Source organism: Podarcis filfolensis (genome assembly GCF_964270895.1).
Source record: "Podarcis filfolensis genome assembly, chromosome: 5".
Lineage (NCBI taxonomy): Eukaryota > Metazoa > Chordata > Lepidosauria > Squamata > Lacertidae > Podarcis > Podarcis filfolensis.
The window spans coordinates 62594818-62611602 of NC_139608.1; the positions used below are offsets into that span (position 1 = coordinate 62594818).

The 16785-nt window shown below is 41.1% G+C and overlaps 1 protein-coding gene across 2 annotated transcripts in view; it reads left to right on the top strand.

Moving 5' to 3' along the window:
- The window catches only part of PDE6C (phosphodiesterase 6C), a 40949-nt gene that overhangs the window by 11709 nt on the left and 12455 nt on the right, over positions 1–16785 (top strand). For both annotated transcript variants that reach the window (XM_083614082.1, XM_083614081.1), the window contains exons 2-11: positions 9525–9677; positions 11203–11292; positions 11522–11662; positions 12195–12269; positions 12357–12421; positions 13570–13636; positions 14040–14087; positions 14591–14740; positions 15184–15327; positions 15442–15513. In XM_083614082.1, the coding sequence (XP_083470208.1) occupies positions 9525–9677; positions 11203–11292; positions 11522–11662; positions 12195–12269; positions 12357–12421; positions 13570–13636; positions 14040–14087; positions 14591–14740; positions 15184–15327; positions 15442–15513 (1005 nt within the window). The remainder of the gene's footprint in view (positions 1–9524; positions 9678–11202; positions 11293–11521; positions 11663–12194; positions 12270–12356; positions 12422–13569; positions 13637–14039; positions 14088–14590; positions 14741–15183; positions 15328–15441; positions 15514–16785) is intronic.

Consider the following 16785-nt stretch of genomic DNA (forward strand, 5'->3'; position numbering starts at 1 on the left):
GGGTTGGTAAGCTTAGTGAAGGAGGAGGGATTTATGCCTGCTCCAATATTAGAGCAACTGCGTCATCTCGAAAACCAAAGAGCAGATGTGGTGTCAGCCCTTGGCATATGACAGCTGTTGGATCCCACCCTGCCTCCTTCCCTCATAGTGAGCAGCACCAGTCAGGTCTCCTCTGATGATGCTACCACTAATCCTCCACTGGCCGGATTTTACTACATAAGACACTATGGGACATTGCATTTTGGGAAATTTTAAATGGTAGCCACTCAACGACGAGTAGTGCCAAGCAGCTGATTGACTCCCATTGGAAGTGTGCCAGCATGACTGCCAAGGTCTGCTGTTGTGCTGCTGTCATGAGGCCCCAATGGAGTGCTTAAGAGTGGCACTATGCCAGGGAGGCCATTGGTAGCCATAACTATGCTGCAGGCCTGCTCAAACCTGGTGCTGGCCTTGCCTGAGATCAACATAATGGAGGGGTGTTTCTAGGACTTAGGTGAAACTGTGAAGCTTCCTTGTTACTTTGCTACTGGATGTCGCTCCGTATAGTTAAAGCTATGGTTTTTCCAGTAGTGATGTATGGAAGTGAGAGCTGGACCATAAAGAAGGCTGATTGCCAAAGAATTGATGCTTTTGAATTATGGTGCTGGAGGAGACTCTTGAGAGTCCCATGGACTGCAAGAAGATCAAACCGATCCATTCTGAAGGAAATCAGCCCTGAATGCTCACTGGAAGGACAGATCCTGAAGATGAGGCTCCAATACTTTGGCCACCTCATGAGAAGAGAAGACTCCCTGGAAAAGACCCTGATGTTGGGAAAGATGGAGGGCACAAGGAGAAGGGGATGACAGAGGACGAGATGGTTGGATAGTGTTCTCAAAGCTACCAGCATGAGTTTGACCAAACTGCGGGAGGCAGTGGAAGACAGAAGTGCCTGGCATGCTCTGGTCCATGGGTCACGAAAAGTCGGACACGACTAAATGACTAGACAACAACAATTGGATGTTGCATGTTTTGTAATCTTCTTGCATTTATAGTACTGAAATGTGATTTTTTTGGGGAGGAGGGAGTATGTTTTTATATTTGCTATTGTTTTGCCAATGACTGATTTAGGGCAGCGCAACCAGTTCCGCCACACTGGGCGCCGAGGCTAGGGGGTGCTGCAGAGCGCTGCAACTATGAAGTAGTGAATTGAGCAGAAGGCGAGATGTGGTGGGTCCTTGTACAGGGAGCCGCTGAAAATATGGAAGACCAAGGTCCACCCCTGGTTTTGCTATGTTATTATGAAAATGTTTTTGCAGTGTTTGTTTGAAATGTATTCCTGTTTTCTTCATTGTAAGCTGCTTTGAGCATGATTTGTTTTTGTGGAAAAGTGACATACAAATCAAGTGAGTGAGTGAATGAATGAATGAATGAATGAATGAATGAAAATAATGTAGTGGTAGGATCCCATGATCTGCAAACCTGCTGTGAGATCAAGGAGATGATCCAAATCTCTGATGTTGGACCAATAATAATAAAACTGATAAAACTAATCACATCACTTGCATTCGGCCAAAACGATTTACTTTTAGAGTAAAAAATACCCACAATCTCTGACAATCCTTGTCCCTACGTTTCTGCATCAGTCACTGATTCCTGGTTGAAAGGAGACAAGCACAGAACAGTAGAAGAAGAAGAAGAAGAGTTTGGATTTGATATCCTGCCTTTCACTCCCTTTAAGGAGTCTCAAAGCGGCTAACATTCTCCTTTCCCCTCCTCCCCCACAACAAACACTCTGTGAGGTGAGTGGGGCTGAGAGACTTCAAAGAAGTGTGACTGGCCCAAGGTCACCCAGCAGCTGCATGTGGAGGAGTGGAGACACGAACCCGGTTCCCCAGATTATGAGACTACCGCTCTTAACCACTACACCACACTCAGTAATGTGCAGAGATGCAAAGCAAAGCCTCAGGGCAAGTAATTTTGTTCAGTCTGCTGTGGGACTGATTGAATGAAGTGGTCACAGAAGTTGTGAAGGCAATCAGAATTCCCTGGTAGAGTCTGATCTAAAGGGGGCTAGGCTGCTACCGTCATCAACATCACCAAGAAATATCATGTCTATAAAAATTTAGAGCATTCAAAGAACTTTGCATTCAGTATCAGGAAGAAAAGAGACATTCTGAGTGTGGTGGAAGTACGTAGTTTGAGCACTTTCTGCCCTAAAAACAAATGCCTCAGAATGCAATAAATGAGTACAGTAGTTTGTGTAAGGCCACCTAGTGAGTAAATGGCAGAAGTGAGACTGGAACTCTCTAGATCAGTCATGATTACATAGCTGTCAGCCATGTGACCTCCATCGTCACTATTTGGGTCATGTGATTGTTTCATTATAAACATGTCCCTGCTTTATCACAAGTATTGCATTTACTTCAACACTATTGAGCAGCTTCTTAGTGTCAAATCACATAACTTCTAAATTAGATTACTGCAGTTCCTTGTATAGGAAAGGTTTTTTTATGTTTAATGTTTTATTATGTTTTTATGTATGTTGGAAGCCGCCCAAAGTGGCTGGGGCAACGTGTGGGGTTTAAATAGTAAAATTATCATTATGGAATGGAGCATCCCTATTTTCATTGGAGAAATGTTGGAGGGTATGTTATACATGGAGCTGCCTTTGAAGACTGTTCAGAAACAGCAGCTGGTACAGAAGTTAGAAATCAGATTGCTTAGCGGGACAAGACGGCTTGAACATGTAACACAAACCTTGGCATGACTACACTGGCTACCAGTTAATTTACTTGCTCAATTCAAAGTGTTGGTTTTTTACATATAAAGCCTGATTTTTTAAATATTTTTTTACTCTCCTATCCTCTTCCCTCCCTATTCCTTTCTCCTTGTGTGTTATGTTTTTGTTTTTGTTTAGATTGCCTGCCTGTCGGTAGGGATTGTTTTAATTGTATGTTCTTTCGAATATATTTTTGGATGAGCGCTTTAGGTGGTGGTGGTGTTTTTATTGCTTTTTAATAGTTGGTTTACTTCTGTTTTATTTTAATATTTCTTGTGATTTTGTATCTTGTAAGTTGCTTTAATATGCTTCCGTGTAAAAAGCAACAGAATTATTTAGGGTGGCTTGCAATGACAACCCAATAGCTGGAGCATTGTGAAGTTGGCATGGGTTTTGCATCCCCACAGATGCCACTCACAGAAATGCTTGTTGATTGTTCATTGATATACTGTGGTAAATATCAGTTCAGGAGTTGTGTTGCAGACTGTTGTAATTTATTAAAAATATTCTACAGTGTTTTTTCCTGTTTACTTTTTACTCCAAATGTTGACACCATATACCGTATTTTTCGCTCTATAAGACGCACCAGACCACAAGACGCACCTAGTTTTTGGAGGAGGAAAACAAGAAAAAATATTCTGAATCTCAGAAGCCAGAACAGCAAGAGGGATCGCTGCGCAGTGAAAGCAGCAATCCCTCTTGCTGTTCTGGCTTCTGGGATAGCTGCGCAGCCTGCATTCGCTCCATAAGACGCACACACATTTCCCCTTACTTTTTAGAAGCGAAAAAGTGAGTCTTATAGAGCAAAAAATACGGTACATGGAATGAGGGTGCTTCCTGACACAAGTTTCCTAGCAACAGTTGTGCAATGCCAAGCCCATAAGTGAAACCAAAAGTACGTCAAAAAGGATATGGCTGTTTTTATCTTGGGGGTGGTAGCTTTTACTTCTGACTTTGTACTAAGGCTGTTGTGATGCTTATGCTGGTTTTGCTAGTCTGTGTGGGGATTACCTGCTTCCTCATAGCTCAGTTGGTTAGAGTGAGGTGCTGATAATGCCAAGGTTGCAAGTTTGATCCCTGTGAAGCACAGCTGCATATTCCTGCATTGCAGGGGGTTCAGCTAGAATAGCTAGATCATGTTGCACATAGAATCAGAGTACATACCACCTTCAAAGTCATCTTGCCAAGCATAGGATGGTGGCTTTACTAAAGCAGGCAAGGCTACAGTTGTTGGTCAGAATTGCGAAAGAAAACACGTTGGAATTGCATGTCATGTGACAGGGACATTGTTTACATGTTTCATTAATGTTGCATAAAGGTAATGCAAGAACTTGTGCCCACTATGGGCAAAAGTCAGGTGACAAAGACTAGTCCATAATATGCACAGCTGCAGGATTCCATGGAATGTTTTGCTTTAGGAATTTTTCCAGACAATCTGCTTGTTGAGCATTTATCCTGATTTGTTTCAGGGATATTAGATGACACTGGTTAATTAATGAGCGTTCACTCTGAGAGGCTAGATGACGTTGCATCAAAGCAATCTTATCCCACACTTTCCCCATTTCTTTCCTTATAGCAAAAAGGGGGATGTGTGTTTGGTGCAAAAGCCCCAAATCAATTTTAATTGTGGATCCTAATTTTTTCTGTAGGTGATTGAATCCCACCCAAGAACAGCAATTCTGGAAGCCTGCTAGCTGTTCATGCTTCAGCCAAGAAATAAACTATGTAAAATATGCAGAGCATTAGCAAGGCATTTAGTGCTGACGCCTTGTCACACTGTTTGTGTTGGCGGTGCTCTTCCAAATATATTGTTTATAGTATTGTAGGAAGTAAAGAGATATCCCTCTCCTTCTATGTTCCTGTATAGCCTGTTAGTTAATGATGTTAGTTAATGATTAAGTTAATGATGAAGAAAAAAATGTTTTCTTAATGGAGCAGTAGACTTGTCTTTATCCAAAACACAATATAAATGATGCATAATGTAACACTTAATTGCAGAATGGGAGCTGAAAAAATAGTTTGTTCAGGTTGAGTTTGGTCAGAGAACAGGAAAACAGCATGGTTTTCTAGAGCTAAAAGACAGAAACAGTTTTGGGGAAATCTCCCGAGGTTTTGCCGTTTTACTCTTGAGAACTCATGCTGGTTTGAACCAAGCAGCACATGCTGTGTCTTTATTTACTTTTCATCCTCTCGTCCTTGGTGTCAGGAAATAAACAACCACTTCAGAAACAAATGCATATCTTATGCTAGCTTTTCACTGGAAGAATGCTAGATTAGAGGGATCTTTAGTCTCATAAGGGTTTTCTACACTTTTGAAGCTGTACAAAACTTCCCAGATCCCCTCTGGTTACATATGTCACACAAGCAGTAATTAGGTCTCTACAGATTTCTGCCAAAAGCCATCAGAAGAAGCCATTTTGCTCTTACTGTCAGGTTTCACATAAGATATACTTGGAATTGCAGATGAGGCTACCAGCATACAGTGTATCAAGCATACAGTGTAATCCTATACATGTCTACTCAGAAGCAAGTCCAACTTAGTTTAAGGGGGCTGTTATCATTATTATTATTATTCAAACATGTTGGCTTAAAATGTATTTGATCACTAGAATAAAGTGTTTTCTTATGGCAATTGTTCCATCAGCACAAGCATTTCGACTTGTCCCTCTCCTCTCCCTGTAAGCTGTTCCGGGGTTCTCCTGACTCTCCTAGAGTCTATTGCAGGCATAAGAAAACTCAGCCCTCCAGATGTTTTGGGACTGCAACTCCCATCATCCCTAGCTAACAGGACCAGTTGTCAGGGATGATGGGAGTTGTAGTCCCAAAACATCTGGATGGCTGATTTTGCCTATGCCTTGTCTATTGGGTGACGGGGGGGGGGGGGGGAGGAGAGCAGGGAAAGCCTCATTGTACCTAGTGGGACTTGTTAGTTGAATCTGGCCTCATGAGTTCAAACAGAACTGATTCACTCTTCTGTGTCATGGTTATTTTATGTGTTATATCACAGAATTAATCATTAACTTCCTTTGTTTGCCGATGAAGCAATTTATTATACAAACAATGGCAAACTGAAAATAAGGTACACATAACTCCTACTAAGGGACGCAGGTGGTGCTGTGGGTTAAACCAAAAGAGCCTAGGACTTGCCGATCAGAAGGTCAGCGGTTCGAATCCCTGTGACGGGGTGAGCTCCTGTTGCTCGGTCCCTGCTCCTGCCAACCTAGCAGTTCGAAAGCACGAAGTGCAAGTAGATAAATAGGTACCGCTCAGGCGGGAAGGTAAACGGCATTTCCGTGTGCTGCTCTGGTTCGCCAGAAGCAGCTTAGTCATGCTGGCCACATGACCCGGAAGCTGTACGCCGGCTCCCTCAGCCAGTAAAGCGAGATGAGCGCCGCAACCCCAGAGTCGGTCACTACTGGACCTAATGATCAGGGGTCCCTTTACCTTTACCTTTATACGCCCACAGTCATTCTTGACTTATTGCAAGTTCCAGGGCTGCTTAAGTCTGGTAGTTTCTACATGTGACCTGTGTGAGGTAGGAGATGATTGGTTTAATGGGTGCCGAAGTCACAGAAACTCTGATGGCTCCCAAATGCATGGGAAAGCAGTAATAATGCTGTATACAGTTCCTAGGCATTTGGTGTTCTCTCCTAGATAATAGGCTAATCTCTCTGCACCTTCCTACCAAGTCATCTTTGCAAAGTTTCTCTCCTTGGGATGGAAGGATCTGTTCATTTCAGGACTCTCTGTTTCATATTTTTCCCTGTCTTAAATTCAGTTCTCCACATTTTGCAGCAATTTGTGATTATTATTTTTTTAAGTCCTCGTGAAAATTCACCAGCATTTCAGTGCAAATTTATCTTAATAAACACATTTTTATTGGCAGTTTGGACTAGTATGCACATTTTTGCAGGCAATTCCCTCTAATATAATGCATCTTTGTATGTTATTTTCATAAATGTCCATTTTTATGCACACATTTCCAAAATATATGCATTTCTGTAAACGTTTGGTTGGGGGACTCCATCACAACAGTTGGATGAATGCAAATTTGGAAGGATAGCTATGTTTTGGTTTGCATATTGTTTTGGAGAGTGCAAATTTGTCAGATTTGGCTTAAAACACTTATGGAATTTAATTTCTCCTCTGCCCCTACTCTCTCCTCCACCTAGACACCAGTTTAGAAGGAGAAGGCAGCCAGACTTTCTTACATTTATATCCTGCTGTTCTTCCATCATGGAAACCAAGTTAGCATTCATGTGGTTTCCATCCAGACATGGACAAGATCCAGACCTGCTTAGCTTCAGTAAGATAGTGGCCTTCTGTGCCTTCAGACCATGCCATGGAAGAGATCTTATCCAGGCTAATCATTGCAGGGTAGGAATTAAAGTAATATACAGCCTGTTAGAGGGCAGAACATTGATTGCTATTTTGAATGCAGGATCCTCTAGATCTCCATAACGGGGCAACTGAAATTAAAAAACAACAACTCTTAGTTGGCTATTTTAGAAAGCAACATTCACAGAATTTCAATAAACTGTCCAAATTGTTGAGAAAACTGATCAACAACTGATGAAAAGATTTTCACTCTGAAATGTAAGTACAAACTGTTTGTACTAAGGAGCTTGCTGACACAAAGATACTATACTGTACCAGAAATCTAAATGAACACCCTCTGCTGACACACACTCTCTCCTGTGGAGCGAGAAGTGTATTATTACTATTATTATTTTAACATTTATACTGCTTTATATAAGTAAGTGATTTACATAAAACACCATAAGATCATTTTTTTTAAAACAAAGAAAAAATATAAGCACAACACTATAACCAAAATTACATAGCAATAGATCTGTAAAAACAGAAAATCTATCAATAAAACTTTCAATTAAATATAAATGAATAACAGAACAGTGTGATGAATCTTATGAGCCAGGGAAAGTCTGCTTAAACAGATGGCTTTAAAGGAGGTATTTCAAGCCAGCCACTATTTCTGCTTCACAAACAGCACATGGAAGGGTATGGCAATAATGTCAATGGACCGAAGGCATTGTGAAAATTCAGGGCACAGTTCCTACATGGCAAGGATTTAAAGCAGAGCTTTCCCAACTTTTCATGTTGGTGACACACTTTTTAGACATGCATCATTTCACAACACAGTAATTCAGTTTTACTAGCAAACCGAGAGCGGGGAAAGTTCGCGTGACACACATACAGACTGCAGCCGACACACTATCGTGTTGCAACACAAAGTTTGGAAAGCTCTGCTTTAAAGGATGTTTTTGGCTCATGCTCTCAGTATGCCTGCCTGCTATTGCTGTTCATGAGCCCCATCTAGAAGATTGTAGCCATTACCTTTTCCTCTGCTGTTAAGAGCTTATTGATTGTATCTTGAATTTTTTTTAAATAAGTTTCTTTACCCACTTTAATGAACACTCAGTCTCCTCTGGTCAGGTAGCAGTTACTGACATGGCAAACCTTCTAGTAACTTTATTGTAATCAAAATTAATTTTAGTTAGTGATATGGAACTAAGTCATACTCAGAACATGCCCTCTGTATGAAAAAGAGATGGATTCATTTGTGTTCTAATGCACAGAATTTTTGGATAAATACTATCATTTTCAGCATCCTATCCTATTTAAAATGTGCCATATCATGGATACTTTGAGGTTTGTGCATTGCAAGGGTTTGGACCCGATGACCTTCAGGGTGCTCTACAATTCTATGATTCTGTGTAGAATTGGAGTGTAATATGTGTGTTGCAAAACCTATGGAGATGGAATGTAGATTATTTCACATCATTCTGCTTCTCATGAGAACAAGCATATTTTTCTGCAGCAAGAGAACATTTCTGCAATATCTCCATTATGTTGAATAAGAAGCTATCTGTGTTTGTATGGACTGTCTGGTTCATGTAATTTACTCTTCCTGGGAAGATTTCAGAGCCATTAATTCAACAAGTTTTAGTGTAATTGATGTCTGTTGCTGTTTCTGTTATTTCCCAGATACTCATTGTTCTGGGCAATTTCAACATCCATGCCGAGGGTACTTTGTCAGTATGATTTTATGGCAGGAATAGCCAACATGGTAATTTCCAAATGTTGTTGGGACTACAGCTCCTATCAGCATGGCCAACAATCAGAAATTATGGGAAAGTGGTCCAACAACATATTGAAGACCTTCCTCTTGAGCCAATTGAGTTCTAGAACTTTTCTAAAGGTGTCACTGTTCAATATGATAGTTACTCTGGCTGAGTTCTCCATTCCAAAAGAATAAATGTGAAACTAAGCACAATGAAGATTGTATAAGGTAAAGGTAAAGGGACCCCTGACCATTAGGTCCAGTCGTGACCGACTCTGGGGTTGCTGTGCTCCTCTCGCTTTATTGACCGAGGGAGCTGGCGTTTGTCTGCAGACAGCTTCCGGGTCATGTGGCCAGCATGACTAAGCCTCTTCTGGTGAACCAGAGCAGCACACGGAAACGCCGATTACCTTCCCGCCGGAGCGGTACCTATTTATCTACTTGCACTTTGATGTGCTTTCGAACTGCTAGGTTGGCAGGAGCAGGGACCGAGCAACGGGAGCTCACCCCGTCGTGGGGATTTGAACTGCCGACCTTCTGATCGGCAAGTCCTAGGCTCTGTGGTTTAACCCACAGCGCTACCCACGTCCCAAAGATTGTATAGTCCTTTGCAAATCAAAAGTGACAAATGAATTGCTGATAATATTTGAAAGGCTAATGAACTGGTCCTATTTGTTTCAGAATAATCATTTCTCCGACTTTGTGGATAAACAAACCGGCTATACAACCGTCAACATGCTTACAGCTCCAATAGTGTCTGGGAAAGAGGTTCTCGCTGTGTTCATGGTTCTTAACAAGCAAAATGCCTCTGAATTCTCTAAAGAAGACGAAGATGTAAGTACTGACATGAAGAATGCTGTGGTCCGTAGAGCAACAAGAAGTAACAAGTTGGGTTCACTGAGTGGCCTGAACATAGCTGTCAACTTTTCCCTTTTCTTGCGAGGAATCCTATTTGGAATAAGGGAATTTCCCTTTAAAAAAAGGAAAACATTGACAGCTATGGGCCTGAGGTCACCTGACAAATGTAGCATTCTACTGTATTTTCTAAATGGATGCTAATCTGACATGAGAAAGGGCAATATCCAGAAATCAGTAGCAAAACATGTCAGCCTCCCAGGACACTCTGCTGCTGACTTTAAAGTAGCAATTATTTAACAAAGGAATTTCTACAGACAGCTTCAGTAGGAAACAGCTGAATTACAGTTTGTGAGCCAGTGTGAAGTAATGGTTAGAGCAGGCATAGGCAAACTCGGCCCTCCAGATGTTTTGAGACTACAGTTCCCATCATCCCTGACCACTGGTCCTGTTAGCTAGGGATGATGGGAGTTGTAGTCCCAAAACATCTGGAGGGCCGAGTTTGCCTGTGCCTCGGTTAGAGTCTTGGAACATGACCTGAGAGACCAGCATTTGAATCCCCACTCAGTCACGAAGCTCACTGGGTGACCATTGGGCCAGTCATCATCTCTTAGCCTAACTTACCTCACAGGGTCGTTGTGAGGATGAAATGGAGAGGAGGAGAACCTTGGTAGATAAAGGTGGCATAGAAATGTAATAAAATAAATAAAAATAAAATAAATCCATAAATTCAGTTCTATCCCTTGTGGCCAGAACTGGGATAATGGGTTTTTATCCCAGTACAGGTGTTAATTAACTTTCCAGTGCCAGGTGTTTGCATTACCAGCAATACTGTTCTGTGAATAGTCACTATAATGACTTTATTAACAGCAATACTGTTCTGTGAATAGTCACTATAATGACTTTATGTCATTATAACTTTTCGTACTTGGTTGCGTTTAATTTCTCTCTGATCTCAATGGTTGTAATTCGTCTCTACAATTATGAATATATATATAAAACAGTCAACGCAGATTAAAACCTGATGCATCTGATAATCTTCTCATCAAAGCTTATGCCACAGTAAATTTGATTGTTTTTAAAGTGCCACAAGAACCTCTCCTGTTTTTGCTACAACTAACTCACTGGAAATTATAGCATTGTTGGAACTTATGCATGTCGACTCAGAAGTAAGTCCCACTGAGTTCAGTGAGGTTTACCGGTACTTCCAGGTAAGGGGATATAGGATTTCAGCCTTAGTGAGTAAACATCTGGACAGGAGAAAGTTAGGAGCCTTGTGTAAGCTGTTTGCCTTTCCAAGGAAGAGTGCGGTACAAGTAAAAAACAACAACCATTATGAGCCACAATCCCACGAAAGTGCTGTGAAGGCCCATTGACTTCAGTAGCAGTAAGACATCTTTGTGCTTAACTGTCTCATTGAAATAAGTGGAACTTGAAGCACTTAACTTTGTTTGGATCATGCCCATGATAATTGCTATTTTCTCTCTCTCTTTTTCCTTTGCAGCTATTTAACAAATACATTAATTTCCTTGCACTTGCTGTAAAGCAGTATCACACGGCATACTTGTACAATATTGAATCCAGAAAAAGTCAGGTAAAGTATTACATATTACTTAATTAAATGTGAAGTCAGTGAAAGTCCCGGTACTTATTTTTCTTGCTGCTGCTTATGCTTTCATAATGTGCCCCAAAATGCAAAAGGATGTACTGATTGTGACACATTTCCTCATGATTTGCCAGTGTTGTCGTTTATGCTTCGGCCTGCATCAGTCAGAGTTTTAAATGTTTCCTCATTTCTCTCTCTCTCTCTCTTTCTTAAATAGATGCTTTTGTGGTCTGCCAACAAAGTATTTGAAGAACTTACAGATATTGAGCGACAGTTTCACAAAGCACTGTACACCATTCGAATATACTTAAACTGTGAAAGATATTCTGTTGGTCTGCTGGACATGACCAAAGAGAAGGTCACTACTATTTCTTATAACTAACTAATTAACCTAACTAAACTTTTACAAAAGACTAATGAGGTGGTGCCAGAGAAGAGGCAGCTTGCCTTGCCCCCCACTTGTCACACTCGTCTTTACTTGAAGGAAAGGCACATACAAATTGTAACTGAATCATCATTAAAATATAGCTGTGGTCTTGAGCATGCTTACTTGAAAGTTAACTCTGTCAGAAATCAAGAGGAGTTACTACTTCGGCTAAAATATGTTATGGATGGGAGCATTATTTCTCTTTCATAAATGTGGAACAAGCATGCCCCTCCTCGAAATGCCTTTTGTTTCCCTCTCCCCACTTCCCAATTGTTGCTGCTGCCGCTACAGGAAGGCTACATGATCTTGTGTATGGTGAGTCTACTTAAATCAAATCCACTTCAGCGGGATTGAAGCAGCCTAACTGGCCACAAGATCAGAGATGAACTCTTGTCCCCCCTCCCCCAATCCTTGGTGCCATTTTTCAGGGACATTTTGCTCATTCATCTGTTACTATTCCCAGGAATTCTATGATGAATGGCCAATTAAACTGGGAGAAGCAGAGCCTTACAAAGGACCAAAAACACCCGATGGCCGAGTGAGTACAGTTCTTTCATCTCTCCAAATCACAGCCTTCTGGATACTGTTGACAGATTCTTACATTTCTTTCTCCCCTTGCATTTAGGAAGTCAACTTTTATAAGATTATTGATTACATCTTACATGGAAAAGAAGAAATCAAAGTCATTCCGTGAGTGTTTCCTGCCAGTTTGTTAGATAGTAATTAGTAGAGTGTGTTTGGAACAGGCCCAGATTAGGTGGGAGTGGGAGCACGAGGGGGTACTTGCTCTGGGTGGCAGGCTAGTGGGGTGGCAAAGCAGCATCCCACCCTAGCTTGGTTTTCCTATTTAGAAGAGGCTGGTGGGCCATAGCCTGCCATGCTGTGTTGTCCTGTTGCCAATGTGGTGTGGCTGCCTATGGCCCACCATGGTGTTCCGTCCTTCATTTGCAAGTCAGAGTAGTCTCTGTAGCAAAGAAGACTGTCAGTGAGGCTTTGCATGGTGGAAAGACGAGGCAAAAGGAGAGGTATCTGCTGCTGCTGGTGGTGGTCTTTGTGCCCCAGGTCTGGGAAAATAGTAAGGATGTTGATGATGGTGATGATAATTATATTTATACCCTGCCCTTCTGGCTGGGTTTCCCTAGCCACTTTGGATGGCTTACAGTACATATAAAAACATGGACACTGTTTTGCTTTGCTCTGCTCTGTTACCTTTTGCTCTTCCTTCCTTCTCCGCCCCCCCCCCAGGCTCCAGAATTTAGCAAATGGCTTCCTCTGGTGGCTTACACTTCACTAAGCCCTTATGCAACATCCACTTGAGGAAGGGAGGGGAGTGGGAAGAGACTAGGGGTCCAGCCAGAGTCCAAGATGTTTCTTCCTTTCAGTGCCTGCTTTTGCCCTAAGATCTGGGGAGGGGGATTGAGGTGAGGGCAGCTGTGGGCACCATGCAATACCTTTCTGATGTTTCTGTTTAAATGAAACAAGGCGCCTTTTCTCTCTCTTTGACATTGACCACGAGAGCAGCTTCTCTCTTGGTGATAAGGGTAGAGGGGTGGGATAGACAGACCAGAATACACAGAGGATGTAATTATTTGAGACTAACCTGAGAACAAGAATATATGAGGGGGCGCTTTCCATATATTTTTATTAATGCCAATCTTGCTCCCAAACGCTCGGATTCATTACCCACAACAATTTTTTTAAAAAAACCTCTAAAGCCCGCCCACCCACACCAACACCACAGTCTTAAGAGCTTAATGGGTGTCACTGGTCACCTTTCAGTTTGTAGATCTGGTACTGGTTTGGAAGTGCTCAATTTTATCTCATTCTCTTCTTCAAAGATCACCTCCTCCAGATCACTGGTGTCTTGCTAGCGGATTGCCAACTTACGTTGCTGAAAATGGATTTGTAAGTTTCAGGGTTTTTTTTTTATACAGCTCCATATGTATAGGTGTATTTTGTTCAAATCTTTATATCAGTATGTTTCACAATAATCTAAATATATGTGTAAGGGCTCCTCCAGGTGACCTCCTTATTTGGCATTCACCCTGATTTCCTTGCACAAATTTCACCCAAAGTTTAGATTATATCTGGTATTTACTTTAGGTTTACTTTACCGAGGATCAGTGTATGTGAAGAAGTCTGTAGCCATAACAGCGGGAGCCCCCACTCTGTAGAAGCATCATCTAGAAGTGCCCCCAAGAAGATACAAGCAAAAATACTCTACTTGGCCTGTCTCCTGTAACAGCTGACATCTGACATTTAAATGACACAGCTTCTTTTTATTGTATTTCTCTCCCTCTCTCTCTAGATTTGTAACATGATGAATGCACCAGCAGATGAATACTTCACTTTTCAGGTAGTGTCTTTTTGTTTATTGCATTAAGAAGTAAATAATGCTAAGATAATACATCAGCACTAGAGATGGATGAGACAATTCTTGGTCTGCTTTTTAAAGTGAATTGATCTAATTTGCCAGTCTTAGATTACACGTGGGTTGGAATGTAGCAACCAATCAGATCTAAAACATGTATCTTATGTGTTTATAATTGCCCAGAAGAAATAGTATTTTAAGGTAAAATGCATTGAATAGCACAGTAAAAAGTGTGCCGTTTACATTGATTGATTGATTAAATTTATATCTTCCACCCAAAGGAGTCCAGAGCAGCAAGTAATAAAAACATCTCAATGTCAATTTTCTCTCTCTGTGTGTGTTTAATTTGCAAAAAACAGGGCACCCGACATGCAAAACTGACAGGGATGAAAGTCGACTGATCTATCCATCCATTGTGTTCACACAGGCATTATAGTGCTTTAATATGTGTGTGGTAATGTAATTTCTTTTCTTTTTCTCTTCTGCAGAAAGAAGCTTTCGATGAGACAGGGTGGATTATTAAAAATGTCTTATCTTTACCTATTGTCAACAAGAAGGAAGAAATTGTCGGTGTAGCTACATTTTACAATAGGAAAGATGGCAAACCCTTTGACGAGCATGATGAACAGCTTACTGAAGTACGCTCCAAGTTGCTTGACATTGTCAGGCTACAATCAGACACTGGAGGGAGGGTGTTTTACTATAATTGGAAATTTAAAAACAAAATACTAACATCTTACACTACACTTCAGTATCTTGGGAAAGTAGTTGGTATGTATACAACCTATCCTGAGCATCTAATATATTGTCATAGTAAGTGTGAGGACTTGGATGTCACTGTTGCTTTTATCAACAGAAATTTCCTATAAAAAGTAATAATTTTCTATAAAAGATAATGCTAATGGGTTTGATCCAAAGTAGTGGATAAATAACTTGTTCACTAATTAGTGATGCTCAAGTGCTAGTGGAAGACGTGTCTATAAAAGACAGATGTTTTGCATTATCACAGTGTGTGTGCCTTCCCAGCTGTGCAGAGCAGATGGAAATACCTAAATGTTTATATTTATTTACTCCGTTTCAGATGCTTACACAGTTCCTGGGATGGTCTGTTTTAAATACCGACACCTATGACAAAATGAATAAGCTTGAAAACAGAAAAGACATTGCTCAGGAAATGCTGATGTATCAGACAAAGGCAACATCGGCTGAAATTCAGACCATATTGGTGAGTGTGAGTTCAAAAATGTAATTTGGACATTTTTGTACAAAAATGAAGTTTGGACATTTTTGTGAGATCAACTGAACTCAATGGTTTTATTTGCTTTCCCCCCCATGTTAGAAATACAAAGAAAAACTGAACTTAGATGTTATAGATGAGAACTGTGATGAGAAACAACTTATCAAAATTTTGGTAAGTAACTAAAGGCATACTTATATTTGATATGGGACAGGGCATTCGTTGTTTGTTTGGGATGGTGTTAGACTGTCCCCAGAGGATCAGATACAGAGTCTGAGGATACTCCTATTCTGTCTTTCCTCTGATGGCTGAGGTAGTTGCAGGGGCATGAAATGCCTGTTCCCAGTTCCACCTGCTTCACCATGTACAGGTGAGGCCTGGCCACAGTAACCCACACCCACATTGACTACTGTATTGACTGCAACCCCTCCCACCAGATGTCAAAGAGAACAACAACTACCAGACTTTTAGAAGACATCTGAAGGCAGCCCTGTTTAGGGAAGCTTTTAATGTTTGATGTATCACAGTATTTTAATACTCTTTTGGAGGCCGCCCAGAGTGGCTGGGGAAACCCAGCCAGATGGGCGGGGTATAAATAATAAATTATTATTATTATTATATTACTGTATTGCACTCTATGTGCATCCTGAAGATGGTTCAAAGATGATGCAGCATGGGTACCAACAAATGGGAGCATGGAACACTGTCACCGAGTCCAATTCAAGATGTTGACTCTGATATATAAAACCCTAAATGGCTTGGTGCGGGGGAACAGACACCTGATTATATGAAAGCACGCCTCTCCCAATACTATCCTGCCCATGATCCCAGCTCGGCTGCGGAAGTGCTATTAGCTGTACTATCATCAAGGGAGATCCAATTAAGTGGAACTGGGCTACAGCTTTCCAATGAGCTTTCTGCTGAGATCAGGCAGGCAGAAAACACCATTATTTCACTGAGTCTTTATGCATTAGTTGTACGTGTTAATTTATATTGTTATTCAGAGATGATAAATATTATGAGCATTGGGTACTGGTTCTAGAAGTTTTAGTGGTTTAATTTTGTTTATGTTATTTGTTTAGATTTATGTGATTTAATGTTGCAACAAGCCTGTGACCTTAGGGTGAAGCATGGGATATGAAGTCTTAACGAATAAACAAGCAAAGAGTAGCTCTTGCTCACACTGGGCTTTTGCTGCAGTTTTGTGAGCTCTGGTGTAGAGGGAAGGAACCATGCCCAAGAAAGCATTTGTAGGGGAGTTTGATGAATTCATTGCTACTACAGCTGTGTGCCTCTCTGTGACTTCATATAGTATATGCTTGGGTAGGACTGTATTGCAGGGAGACACAGGGTTGTTATTGAAAATGAAATCCACATGTTAAGCGTTCTCTCATTCTGTATCATGTATTTGTTATGTATATATGTCAGATTTTCATGGCATCATGT